General features: G+C 48.6%; 4 protein-coding genes across 4 annotated transcripts; 3 read left to right on the forward strand and 1 right to left on the reverse strand.

The window, feature by feature from the left end:
* Nucleotides 1-218: 218 nt before the first annotated feature.
* PV06_11010 (uncharacterized protein) lies at nucleotides 219-973 on the forward strand (the record flags this gene model as incomplete). Its single annotated transcript, XM_016412613.1, has 2 exons — nucleotides 219-475; nucleotides 526-973. 2 exons carry the CDS (start codon nucleotides 219-221, stop codon nucleotides 971-973), a joined length of 705 nt encoding a protein of 234 aa, XP_016257112.1.
* Nucleotides 974-3,434: 2,461 nt separating this feature from the next.
* PV06_11011 (uncharacterized protein) lies at nucleotides 3,435-7,658 on the forward strand (the record flags this gene model as incomplete). The annotated part of the gene is made up of 2 exons (XM_016412614.1): nucleotides 3,435-4,130; nucleotides 6,696-7,658. The coding sequence occupies 2 exons, from the start codon at nucleotides 3,435-3,437 to the stop codon at nucleotides 7,656-7,658; spliced, it is 1,659 nt and encodes a 552-aa protein (XP_016257113.1).
* Nucleotides 7,659-8,757: 1,099 nt separating this feature from the next.
* PV06_11012 (uncharacterized protein) lies at nucleotides 8,758-9,561 on the forward strand (the record flags this gene model as incomplete). Its single annotated transcript, XM_016412615.1, has 1 exon — nucleotides 8,758-9,561. One exon carries the CDS (start codon nucleotides 8,758-8,760, stop codon nucleotides 9,559-9,561), a length of 804 nt encoding a protein of 267 aa, XP_016257114.1.
* Nucleotides 9,562-12,960: 3,399 nt separating this feature from the next.
* On the reverse strand, nucleotides 12,961-14,088 carry PV06_11013 (uncharacterized protein; the record flags this gene model as incomplete). The annotated part of the gene is made up of 1 exon (XM_016412616.1): nucleotides 12,961-14,088. One exon carries the CDS (start codon nucleotides 14,086-14,088, stop codon nucleotides 13,489-13,491), a length of 600 nt encoding a protein of 199 aa, XP_016257115.1. The 3' UTR covers nucleotides 12,961-13,488.
* Nucleotides 14,089-14,095: the final 7 nt, after the last annotated feature.

A 14,095-nucleotide genomic window follows, 5' to 3' on the forward strand; every position in this document is an offset into this window, starting at 1 on the left:
GCAGTACGTCCCAGTGGCTTATCTTGCGAGTCTGCAGCTGTCCCCGGACATATAATTATGCATCATTTCACGCCCTATTTGTATGATTCTCTCACCGGTTGGATTGCCTCACACTCTCTGATTCGATGTTTGATGCCCTGTCACGGCCCCTGGGAACCGTTTCCCAAACCAGAGGACAGCGTCTACCCTTCCTTTACCTCCTACGTTGTCTCCGCACCATGCAGCCTTCCTTCCGGTCACAGGAGACCTTGACATTGCCATCGTCTTTAACTGGTTATGGGGACTTCGGGCACCGACTGAACAGCGAATTCATCTCCAGTTGCGGAGCCGAAAACGAGACCGCTGTCGACGTAGCTATCACTATCACAGTGGAACGTGTCGCACGTTACTTCCAGGACTCAGGGCGCGAGGCGGTCACCAGTGATGGCTTATGCCCTTCCGGCGGACCTGGGCCCCGAACGCCATCTTGGTTCTCGTATGACCTTGATTCTGTTCTTGTGTTTTACTGCGATCTAACTTTTGTAGCTCGGTCGTGGCCCGGACGATCTACGATCAGTACACCGTCGTTCGCTTTGACACTGAACATGGCTCAGTGACGCTGCGGGACCTTGACCAAGTGGCCAAGAGCCTCTCCAATATCGTCCATATTATGCAGCTAAACAATGGACGTTGGGAAATACTCGTGTGGAAAGGGTGCATTACTAAATTGAAGGGTAAGCTCTACCGAGAGTACCCCGGCTCTTTTTTGGAAGTTGACCAAAATCCCTGGGACCCTGATCCCGAGGATGTGAAATATTTTGGACCGGTGCGGGCCAGAAAGTTATGCCCTGAATGGTTTCGGGGACGCGCACTACGAGCCATTCAGGGCGACCGGTATACTGTCGGACCGTATTCTGGGTATATTCTATACTGCGTTCTACCCTACATAGGAGAAAGGAAAGAAGGGACGGCGAGCCCTCGCTCTCGACTCTAGAACTTGGGTCCAGCTGGCTGGGGTGGCGGTTGGTCCTACGCCTCTTGTTCAGGTTAGGCAACATCCAGGCCTTGCCCGTAGCCTAGTGAGCCACACCTTCACCCCGGACATCGATAGTGGTTGATTAGGAGCCCTGCTGCTGACTCTTTCCAACCTCGTGCATACAACACTAGACCATTTCTCTGAAGATGTCTCCGTAAGCTGCGTCAAGTGTAATGCCACCTGATGGAAGTGTAAGATATCCGGACGCTGATATATGTTTAACGGTGGCTCTTGCCAGCCGTTAACGGTTCACGGTCTTCAAGATCTACTTGAAAAGCCCGGCTGATTCCCTACCCTCCGACCTTTTCTTCGAGATAAAAAAGCACACGACGTCCCTACCTCCCAATACTTCCCACAGTCCTTTTTCCTTCGCCTCAATCCGTCTTCTACTTTCTTTTGGCATACCTTACACTCCTGTGGCATAGCAAATATGACCGGTATGACCGATATTACCATTAACCCACACGCTCTCCAGAACTTAGCATGGGCATGTGGATGCTCGCGGGAAAATGACTCCGCCTTGGAGTGCGGTGGCACGTGCCGCCTCAATAAACGGTGGACTCTCCGTTGTGCCAAAGATCGATTTTCAGGTCCAGGAAGCACTGTGGCTGTTTTGTCCAGCGGCGAATCGAGATATGTGTTCAAGTGGTCCGAAAACAATGTTATATTGGCGAGCTTTCACTCCAGCCATTCGACACCACCGTTTACCACGGCTACTGGTTTGATGACGCTTGATTGGATGCACGAAGAGCTGCTGGAGTTCCCCGATACATTCACTCACTCAAATTTGGAGCGCGCCGCGCTGACCGAGGCGGTGGTGAGGCTTCAAGAGATCCAGGAGCCACAAATATCTTATCCTCTTCAAAACGATTCACCTGGGACCCCAGCCAACTCTGATAGCGACGAGAATACGAGCATTGAAGACGACTATCTTGACGTCGATGATGTTGCTACCTATGTGCAGCACATTCCTCCTTGGCAGGATTGGAAACCAGACAACACCGTCGCCACTCTCTCTGGTCCGGCCGAGTGGAGACCTCTCCTTCAAAGGACGGGCTCGACCGAACAGATTCCTCTTTACGAATTCAAGTTGACAAAGGACCACGAGCTCACCATCTCTACCCGACACGTGGAAGTTGAGGCGGCTTGGTATGAGTTGGCTGAGTGCTACAAGCTGCACCGCAGCAAGGGAAAGGACTTCAAACTGACCGACGTCTTTTGCTTCTTGCAAGCCGACGACAATATACTTACTAGTATTCCTCCGGAAGAGGTGACTGCCCTCAAGGAGTGCGTCCGAATTCTGGCCACACAGGCCGTGAAGAGACTTGAACATCCGACTTTCACCCTGCTTCGAGACCGCTGTCCAATCTTACAATGCGAATTGCACATATTCACGTTGTGCCTTCGAAAGGAAATAAAAGAGCAATCTGTGGTGCTGATTCAGAGATGGTTAAATAGCTCGTTGTATGCCTGGACACACGGTCACATATTCCAGGTCATGACCATGGAAGCGCGAACGGCTGTGGAGGTCTCCATCCTTTACGAGCGCGATGGGAAGCTGATGGTGCTATCCAAGTACGAGATTCGTCAACACATGTCGGAGCTCAATGCGCAGGGAGTCTACTTCCGCTGTGAAGGTCTTGGGCCTGCCGGGGAAATTCTCGCGCTTCCCAAAGAGGCGACACCACCACTCTTCCAACCGGCATACATTTCTTGATCGTTGCTCTGTCCTGTCAGCATGTACGTACAGTTAGATCCTGTTGTGGGATTTTGTAACCAACCATCGTTTCGAAGTTTATCTTGGCATATCAGACTGTCTTTCCGGCAAGAATGGTTTAGACCGATGCTTTCTACGTGGTTGATACCTATTCCTTACAAGTGGAAAGCTGAATGGAGGGAGATAACTACCCAGTCTCACCGAGCCAGCAAGTCACGGTATTGTTGATCTAGGCCTACCTGGGGCGGAATTCAACCTTTCTACGTGTCAACTCGTCGCGGCGACGACTCCAGAGAGTACTGCGTAAGAAAAGCGGCCACTGCCACTTTGCGAGCTTCAACCCCGTTCGTTATGCTGCATGAACTAGTGAATGGGCTTGGAGACTAGTTGCTAATCACTTCTCGACAGACAGGCACAAGACGAGGAGGCAAGCGAGATTGAGGAGCGAATATGTTCAGAGGTTGGCAGGGTATTGTCCTGACGTAACAGTGGATATATAAGCTTGGGAAGAACCCAGATCTTTTGTTGCAGAGCCATACAATGCGGGTGAAAGTGTGTCCCTATCCGAATAATTCCTTTCGTTTGTTCTTTACTGCCTCATCTTTTACAAAGCCCTGGAAGCGTGGATATCGCGGTTAACATTCAACAATTACCAATAAGAAAACCCTGGCTTTCAGAGCACGGTTCATCTTTGAAATCCCCATGCAGACAACCACCAGTCTCGCAGCCGATACAGACCACTTCCTTACTCAAAATTATGGATTAGCAGCGGATTTCCAGCCCCCACAGGACAAGAATACTCTGATGTTCAGAACGCCTGCTAGACTATCCTGGCCACAACTCACAATCTCCTCGGTACACCAACGGGACTGGAAGGTCAAGTCCTGTTTCCACAGAGAACGTCGATTCCCTGGACAGATGCTGGCGACAATAACTCCATTAGATTTATGGCCTGAAGCGACACTTGATCTATCGAATACAACGCTCAGAGTGCTGTCGAACCCGCTAGTCATCGTTTATGACGGGCTTACTTTTGTCATAATGGACGACGGAATGGTATACGGTCTTTGCCACCCAGATTTACGCGACACAAATTCTATCGCCGTGCCGCTACATGACTTACTCCTTATATTTGCGAAGCCCATGGGAAAAGCAAAGGTCCTTTCGCCATTTCAAACAACAGTGATGGCCGTTCTTTGGACCGTTATCGAGTTCGAACAATGGAGAGCATCTCAAAGGTCTGTTTATTTACACCTTGAAGGCTACGGGACCTACCTTCAGCTTTTGTTCAGCCTTTCCCCCGAGTATGAGATGAAATTTCGAGTCAACGTCGATAGGAGCGGAAAACCTGCACTCCTCGGTTATGGCGAGGTTGATGGGATTATCGAGAATTTCTTGGTGAGCGGCACAGGAAATTCTGGCACACTTGTTATAGGAACCTTTTCTTATGGAGAGCACAAGGTGGAATTGCGTTTTAAGGACTATGATGACCTGGGGATGCAAGGTATCAGGCTCCAATACCTACGGTAGTGACATTAACTACGGTGTTCTCCGGCCTCGTCGCCTTCGAACATACAGTTATCACAGTATGAGCAACAAGAAGCTTTCGGTCCTCATATCTCTCGAGCTGAACAGAGCGTTCTTGAAAATGGCGGTAGATCTGACCACCTTCTGGATATTTTTCGTCGGCCTCACCGCTTTAAAGCGAGTAACAAGTGTCATGAAGTTGTTCGAATCCTTCAGGAGCTCACCCGCTTTTGGCTCTCAATCAACATGGTGTTTCCGCTCTTTCTGTTGTTTGTCACTGCGTGAATCTGTCAACGACACAACGCCAGGTTCAAGGAGGAGTCACTTACTGCCACCATTTGCTCGAAATTACGACCAAGATCCAATAGAGGACGATACCAAACCAAACGATGAGAATGAAGAGAACAATGGAAATGATGGTTTGCCCGTCCATAACTCGGGCCAACTCTGTACCACTTTCTATTCTTGAGTATGGATCGATAGACAGGCGGGATGTCTCAGATAAAATTTTGAAGCAACGAGGTCCCATGGAGATGGCCCTCTCATTATCAAGGACATGGACTCGTCTTTGTGCCCAGTGCCAGGCTGTGAACGTCATTTTGGCACAGCTTCTCCCTGCCGTAGGTTAGTATCACCGTACAGCTAAGTGTGCGAGCTTTGTCTCATAGACGCAATCCTGTTAAGTGAGGGGATGAACAATCGCTTGGTGGCTTCGACGACCTGATTATGCAGTCAGACGGATCCTTTCGTTAGCCCATGATGCCTCGTTGAGGTACCTTCTTCATCAGATCACTGGCACTGTTTAGACTACAGTTTATCTTACTAGGATAGCTGGCTTCACACCGTCCACGAGCCTCAGCAAACGACCAAAGCCAGAAGACTCATTTTGCCCACCCAATTATGGTCGAGGATTGCCTCAGTCCACTTTGCCGAGTGGGGTGCGATCAAGCCCTATCACCAGAACCCGGCTATACCCTTGTAACAGACGTTAATCAACAGGACACACGACGCGACTCTCTGGATATAACATGTTTCTCCACCAACGTTTGATGCATTCACTGGCTGCCCAGCTGATCGACTGCTGGCCGAGACACCCAGAAGGATTTTCGGCGAATGCAACATTTCCTGCATTTCTTCGTCTATAGGTGTTCAATTACTCTCAAGTCCTCCTTTCCTTGTTCATTTCTCCTGTCGATATCGCTCAGTCCATAATCCGTGAGATGCTCAACATCGTGGTCCTCTATCGACGAGACGCTCCTCTACACGTGAGGGTGCGTACAGTGTGGCCTTACTACCGGATCCAAAGCGGCTGGTGCATCTGGATTGACCCTGCTAAAAGGCCCTCTCTAACTAAAGAACAACAACAGATGGCTGAGACTGGTACGGGCAGAGTTGATCATATGTTAAGCTTTTTGTTGAAGTACGCCGAGCCGTCTTGGAAAGACATCAACCTCTTAAAAATGAATATTTTAGCTTGGGTTAATACGCTTGATCTGGAAACGTTTATAGGCAGAAAATACTTCGCCGAGGCATATCTAGTGGTCTACCTAGAAGGGATGATCCAGATCAAGGTCGAACAAAAGGATTATAGTTCTGTATTGAGCGGTCAAGGGCAAGTCATAAAGGGAACATTGCGCTCCTGGGAAGTGAGAGAAAATGGCGCGGGGAATTGCACGCTAGAGGTAATAAAGGAGGGAATAAAGGAGGACATACAGTTCCAGGTCACTGACCTGCTGTAAGACGTCACATTGGTTGAGTTGGTCAAAGAACCAGATTGGTTCCACTGGAAATATCCAAAGTGGCTAGAAATGGATGTTCAGCAAGCTTGACAAGGAAGAGCAAGCCAGATATGGTCGGAGATTTGGGAGAGTTACTATCTACTCGATATTATCATATGGTAAAGAAGGAGGGATACCCAGCACGGAAACCTGACTTTAGTACGAATACCGCTGACTGCAAGTACATAGAGATTGCTTTTGAATGATGCGCCTAAAGGGGGCGATCGAACCCCTACTTCCCCCATCACTAAAAACGTCATCTCGTTCCGAGTCGATGACACCAAAAAATCAAGTTCCAAATTTATACAGCTGGACGCCTTCGTGTGTAGCTCAGCTACGGCCAAGTCGCCACCTATTTAATTTGTAGAATAAGAAAACGACTAGACGTGCTGTGTATCTCCTGCAGAGGCTCCGTCGATAAAAGTTACGTTCCTGTCAATATTACCATCCGCCTGATGTTCAAGTGTATACGTTATTGGCTTATAAGATCTGCCAATACTCGAGGCCAGTTCTGTCCAATCTTCCATACCAGTCAATTACAGGGTTGAATAATCAGTTGTCAAGTCAGCATCGATTTTACACTTCTCAACGGAATTATCGTGACCCTCCATGGTAGTTCACCACGCCTTCCACAGCTATTGGACTGACGGTGACACAGGTTTCAAAACGCCCTAGGCCAGAGGCTGCTTCTGGAGAGTGCTGCAAAAGAGGAAAACTTGACATCTCCAACGGAGGACGACAATCCTGTCTGAATAGCTTGTCCTCAACTCCAGCCATTGAAACCGCCAGTCCTATACAAGACGCACCCTATCCTCTCGGAGATCTAAAAGAACGACTCAATTGTTTGAGTCTTCAAGAGCTCTGTGACCACAAAGGAGGCGATGATTCAGAAGCTCAATTGGCAGTAGATCTATACAGGCTCGTCTCCGAAGCGCTCCATGGCAACCCGGTAGCATCCAGCTTGCCAGGAGGAGAATCCATGCGATCGTTGATGATTGGTCTAGCTCCTGAACCGTGGGTTCTGGATGCGTTGAAGGCTCAGCCCAGCATCGCCGTGGAGTACATGCGGTTTACTGGTACGGTCGAATGCGATGTCAGATGGGACAAGCTACCGAAATACGATTTGATCATATTGTTGGACGCTGAACGATGGCTGGGTCAGCCGTCTGAGTTCATCATGGGAGCAAATCGACAACTAAATCCAGGTGGCATACTTGAGATCCGTGGGCTAGGAATGGCTTGTTTCACGATCGGCTCGGCGATGAAGCTGACTGTGAATATAATGGGGACTTCTAGGTCCGACGACGACCTATCTCGGACGGCACATAGCTGGAAGAAAGCCCTCGATACCGCTGGCAGCGAAGCTACCCTCACTCAATTCGAGCTCATATTGAAACACAAAGAGGTGTATCCGGGGGCAAAGAGCTGGCACGATACGGAGAGCCTGGAACTGTTTTGCCGTTATGTGGAGCTTTCACAGAACTTTGATGAGGGCAGACAGATACTACAGCGTGACGATGTTCATGGCTCAGTCATGCACTTTGTTATCAGAGGCAAAGCTAGGGTTCCTATGGCTGACCATACCGCCGCCGCCTCGACCCCTACTCTCGTCGGTACTTAGAGATTAGAGTCATAATGTGGTCCTTCACAAATTACAACCCGGAGGGGTACCCCATTATCAGCGATCGTGGTTCAAAGGGACCTCGATGGAATTGGAAACGGCGGCAAAGAACATGCTGTCTGACTACGGTACAGTACTTACGAAGAGCAAGGGGACGATGAAAAAAGTCCTACACCATATTCGAGAGGGCGTTCCGTCCAGCTGGAGAAGTACGACTCAAGAAAGGTTGAGAGAGGTCTTTCTCGAAGATGGACGTGTACTATCGGCCTTAGTTCCCGAAGGTACCATCGAAATGAATGGCAAACCACGAATGTTGCGATTGACGTGGGAGAAAGTGTCGACGTCAAGACGAAATTGAGCTGTGTAGCTTTCTGCATTTCACTCGCGACTAGTACAAGGTGCTCAATCAGCTTACCTGCCGTAGTTCCAATCACATAGCGCCTATATGCCGCAGGAAAGATGCTCTCTCATAGCGTATTCTATATATATCGTCTTGACTCAATCGGGTCCTTGCCCCACGCAAGAGGCCTGCATTTGATTTTCTTCATTTGGTCCTACAGGCCTGTCGCTGGGTCGTAATATAAACAGCGTTGTAATCGTCGTCGTGAGTGGCAGATGTGTAACGCCACGCTGAACCACAATATCTCTTGCGCCTCGGAGTTTCGAGGAAGGTACATTAGGCTGGGTACTCCACCACCCTGTTTCTACATCCGGCTGCTTGCATACCTACTCGCACACCGTGGAGACCAGACCAGTACCGCACTAACCGGGCCTGCGTGCATAGCCGTCATCAACCTAGGCATCGTCACACCGCTTTAGTGTCCGATCCATGGCTAGCCATCACGCAAGGTCGACTTGGCGGTGCCCCGAGCCCTCATATCCATCGGTTTGGCACAATGACACGGCCTACATTGTAATGGACGAAGGCTTAAATATACTGCGAGGCGCTACCCTTTTCTTTCTGTCTCAGCCTTTTCCCATCTAGACGTATTCAACCCCTTCGACCCCGTCCCCAAAATCTCTCAAAACCTAAATTAACATCTTATCCCAATAGCTCCGGAGGCCATGAGCGCGTGGAAAATCTACTAGCAGTTCCGTAATGCATGATCAGCGGATACTTCCAGTTGAAAAATGGAAGCCCTATGCCCACGTCACCACGTATGAATCAGATCTCGGGGAAGTGGAGTTTTGCATCTCTGCAGATCAGGAGTTGACTGCAGTCATTTGCGATGATCAGTGGTTTTCGATTTTTGGGAAACATTTTTCAATTCAACCGAAGCAAGTCCTCTCACTGACGCTTATGCTGTATATCTCGCAACAGCTCGACAATGAATATCTTCCCTTAGCAATCTTGGTCGACGAGCTCGCGGAGCTGGAGCTGACGCGGTTGCGGTCGCGTCGTCTCGAGAAGAGTGATAAAGATCATCAGATCTGGGGGGACGAATTTTTCTTGACTATACTCCGCCGAGTCAAGGATGGGGACGCACTTATTTACAAGGTCGTGCCAATGGCCGTGGACGATGGCGAGGAACTCTGCGGGAATCCAACGGCGACAGTGCCTGGCAAGATTATGAGGGTTGAGGTTAGGGTTGAGGTGTGTGAGGAGGTTGAGGTGTGTGAGGACCAACCCGCTCAGCTATCCTTTACACTATGGTATTTGTTTAGGCACGGCAATCTCACTTGGCTAGCCCACGAGGAATCTACAAATTTCGGGGATCTCAACGACCGTGTCTACTTTCAAGTTCGACAGGAAGGTGCTGAAAACGGTATTATATTGAAAATACCAGCAGAGATCAAAATCAGCCCATGGGATGTGAAGTGGGAAGCTAACTGGGAGGAAATATGGGATCGAAGAACCGAATCGGAGGTAACCTGTATCGAAGACTCCTCCCGACATTTATAGGTTCCAACCTCCTATCACAGATGATACACTTGGAAATAGCTTAGTTGGCACAACCTCTTCTCTTCTCGTCTTCGTGTCAGAGACAACTATGACAATCAATGTGCTATTGAAGCCACTAAAAACCTCCGTTTTCCTTCTTTCTTGTGCTGCCGTCCTACTACACCTCCAATGTTGAGATCCGCGGACGAAGATATTCCATGTGAATGGAAAAGGTGGAGATAGTGTGGTTTCGAGCTTGCGACATCAACACGTAGGCACTCCTGTCAACGTGAAGTCTTACACGTAACTTTGAGGAGGCGATCAAATGGGTTGCTGCCATGCACGGACTGGCCCATCCTAGTTTCAGACTGTATTATGCTAACACTGGTGATCTAAAATAGTAGTATAATCTGAATGCTGCCTACCTCATCGTGCTTTCACCATTCTCGTTTACCATCTACTATCCATAGCAAGATTGAACACCCTTTTTCTTACTTTTGTTGCCTGAGTCGAGCGATCGCTTCCATTTTGTTTGCTACCGGTAAAGGCTGCTCTGAGAAACCCCCAAAACTTGTGACGAGTGCGGTAGCGGTGACGAGCCTCTGCTATGGTGCCCGCTGATCGAACGTCGCGAGGCATTATGAGAAACCTCTCGTTCCAGAAATGTTTCCACTTTTCGCATTGTTTTGCTGATATATTTAGGCTCGAGGAAATGCCTGGCACCAGAGAATCAAGCATAATCGTCAAACCAGAGACTTGCGCATAGGATGATAGTGCCTCTCCGAATGTTCGAACTCCTTCCCGGTGCAGGTTGTCGGGCAGACGATCGAGCTGTTTAAGCGTATCTTCGGGAAGACCTGTGGTATTCATTGTACCAAAGAGGTGGAGGTGAATAATGTAGCCCACAAGGAGTAGCACTACCCTATTCAGTTGAGAAGGTTCGGCTTCGAATCTTTGTACGACCTCCTGGACCAGATATGCAGCATCCAGTGTTTGAACCCAATTTGGGAGGAATAGACCTTTGGACCGATGCAAGGCAATCACGGTGATGTATCTAGGGTCCACGCCTTCAACTTCAGATCCCATCTCCTGCAATATGTGGATAAGATTAGAGCAAGACTCTAGAGAGAGCGGCACCTCAACCATCGATTGTCCAAGTAGCTGACGGGGTAAGATGGCCTGAATTCTATGTCGGAAATGTAAAAGCGGTTCATAGTCTAGATGTAATCCTAGACCGTCGAGGATGGCCGATATATCTTTGATTGTTGCTGCTTGAAAAATATGTTCGAAACGCTGTGTTTTAAGCAGGGGATGGTCCTGACCGACAATCGGACGGAGAAAATTCCTCCATGCTTCTGCGTCGGTATGGCCTTCGGCGTCGATATGGAAGTCTTGCATAGGAGACGATTTTGACATCTTGCTAACGGCGCGCAAGATATTCAATCTCTGAGACCGGGAGTCGTATTCAGGATGAAAAATCTCGCGCAATATCTTGTAGGTCCATTGGATGCCATCGGCAGGAACGAGATTGAGGAGGAGGATAAGTAGCAACTGCTGGAAGGTGCGAGCGTACGGCCCCTCAAAGGCTTCTTGTTCGAGAATCAGCCATGGCTCCCTCTCTATGTCGGAGACAGCGAAGGTCCGTGGTATTGCGAAGAGGCTTGATTCTCGATATAGCTGATCGAGTGGTGCTATGTGATTCCTATTATGAGTCATGTTTCTTATTATATCTGAGCAGTATAATAGCAAGCGATGTGAGAGGAGCCAGAAGAACAGGGAACTATCGGAATCGGAAAATCCGTAGAGCGTCAGGCCATATTTAAACATGTCGCTGGGCTAAAGGAGACCCACACAACCATGAAGTCCCCTTTGCACTAATATTCCCAGTCACACCTTGACAAGACATCTGGGATACAGGCCGCGCAAGATACTACCACGGTTGTAGACTAGGTCCGCGGCGGACTCCTGATTTAGTACGGCGCAATCGAGAACCCGGTAGCGATCCAAACTTGATATCAATCAACACAGGGGGAACCTGGATATTGACAAAGGGTGGAGCCCCTCGACGGCGTTAAGGGCGTGGTATTACTTTCATTGCAGCACGATCTTCGAGCTAGAGATATCGAACGTGAATGCCACGGTGTGGCTCGCACGTTCAGTGATTTCGAATCATCCATATTAACGCTTTGCGGTTACAAAACTTTTTTCGATTGTCGTGCCAGATGGCCACCACAAGATACTAAACATGGATCAAATCTTGTAAGTTATGTCTCAATACTCGATGTTTCTCGACGTAACCTCGATATGCTTAAGAGACCCATGAAACCCTATTATAGGTGACCGAAAAATCAGCAGTGGCCAGTAACAAATTACCAGAGTGACATAGTCCTGGATTCTATAGGAAAGGTATATCATCGCGATAGAAAGATCCACTAGCACAGAAGGGCCGCCAGAAGCTCCTCATAGGAGGCAAAAGTTGTAGCTGAAGCCTCCAGTATTGTAAAGTCGAGTTTCCATTAAACATGATCGCTTAGTTGCTTAACGTCCACCGTGCTCATATCTTCAACAACATTTTAACCAAAAGATATTCAATAATGCTAATATCTATTTGCTAGACCTAATAACTGTCATGATTATGCAAGGGCGTTGTAAGCTGCAGAGGCTCAGAAAGTATGAAATAAGAAATGGGTCCTCAGGGAGCTCAAATTGACTATGTCTTTAGAGGGAATGAACTATTCCATACATCACGGAAGTAGCTGCCTTTTTGGCTATCATCTATTAAGTACAGGTGAGAGCAAGAAGTATACGAACAGTGGATAGAGACATCATCGACCTGCTGCTGATTTGAAATGCCTAATGGTCTTTCAAGCGCCACGATAAATAGTCACAGTATCTTTCAGGTTTATACACCCGTAGTAAGCGGAGGTATATCGATTTACCTATTTGTGGCGCCGACGGAGGTGATATCTTCCTCGAACTGAAAAGATCCGCCACGCCACGCGTTCTCATGGCTCATATGACTAGGAATGAGCTGTTGGCTCTTATATCCGCATTTAGTACGTTTCAGAACGTTGCGATAAGAACTAGAGTGGAAGCATATACCACCGCTTATTGTGGTGTCTACAATTCTCGACGGGGTTGACGAGTACGCCTAATGCTGATTGAACCTTATAGTGTACGTCATCCAGTACGTCGTGCATATTCATTGATACTTTGCTCTGTCAGAGCTCCGTGCACAAATGAAGTCTATCGCCGGATCAATGTTTCGTTCTCATTTAGTACTAGCCGCATTGCTATATATTGATAGTGTTTTTGAGCAATCTGTCTTTGATAGGAGAACCACAAGTCACTGACAATATTATTATTCGATCAGGGGCTGGTGTAATAGCTCGTTCCTCGCGGTGCGAATCCTAATGCTTACATCTCTCTATATGCTATCTAGAGTCACCGGCCTAACCGGCATACAGGACATCGACACTTTTCCCTTCTCCAATACTGTTGGCCGTAGTGGACAGTGATTTCTTCCTCATCATAAATGTTTTCTTCAGCAACGATTGCGATCCTAAACTTCCCTGATACCCTCATGCCCTTAAAGCGGGCCGATGGCTCACAACTATGATTGGACAGTCGAGAGATATTGCCGGACTCAGCACAATTAATCTGGGCGACTGTGGGCTCGCCGAGGATATCGCCCCGGTCTACCTGTATACATTGACCGTTGTCGTACGTGTCGGGAGGCGCCAATACCCCCGTAAGGAAGGCGATAATAGTGCCCTTCGAATAGGCGATTTGGCCCGCTTCCTTCGCGACGGCTTGTAGACCTCGGTTTTTGGCCTCGTACTTGTCTTCATAATTCCGGATGCGAGGCTGTATGTCGTGACGAATAGCGGCGCAATGGCAATTTCTCTTATGGCACAGGAACAAGGGCAATTGCTCTGATGACACAACTTACACTGAACCCCACCAGAAGCAGGCAGGGATGTCAACCGGCCACGGTGAATCATTGGGCCATTCTTCTGGTCTGGGCCAATCTGGGTACGCATCGGGATTATATATGTATTCGTCCTTTGCTGGGAAGAGTCTCAAAGTAGAGATCAACTCTCCGTCCGAGATTTTGTCCAGTGATATACTCAGATTTTCGAAGGTAAAGTCCACATCGTCTGCCGTGGGATCCAGGGAGTGTTCAAATGCTCTCCCCGCGACGCAGAGGGCGGACGTATACTCGTTTTTCAGATGAGAACGTAAGGAGGTAAACTCTCCTTCGTCGAGGTTGAGCCAAGACGATGAAGAAAAGCCAAATCTTTGAGTTTCGAAGGGGATGAAGCCAAGGATACCTGGAAACACCTTACAGTATTCCCGCCACTTCGCCCCTCTATCTCGATGGTATAGGTACTGGCGCTTCGACATCCCCGTGCGCTGAAGGATTTTTGCAATGACAGCTGGCTCACTCCTTAGACGGCCTCGGCTAATCTCGTTAATATGATCGGCAAGACGGACTTGGAACAACCGAGTAAGGAAGTCATGAAAGGTAGTCTTGCGTGAAAGCATACTGAGG

Source organism: Exophiala oligosperma (assembly GCF_000835515.1).
Source record: "Exophiala oligosperma strain CBS 72588 unplaced genomic scaffold supercont1.17, whole genome shotgun sequence".
In the NCBI taxonomy this organism is placed as follows: Eukaryota; Fungi; Ascomycota; class Eurotiomycetes; order Chaetothyriales; family Herpotrichiellaceae; genus Exophiala; species Exophiala oligosperma.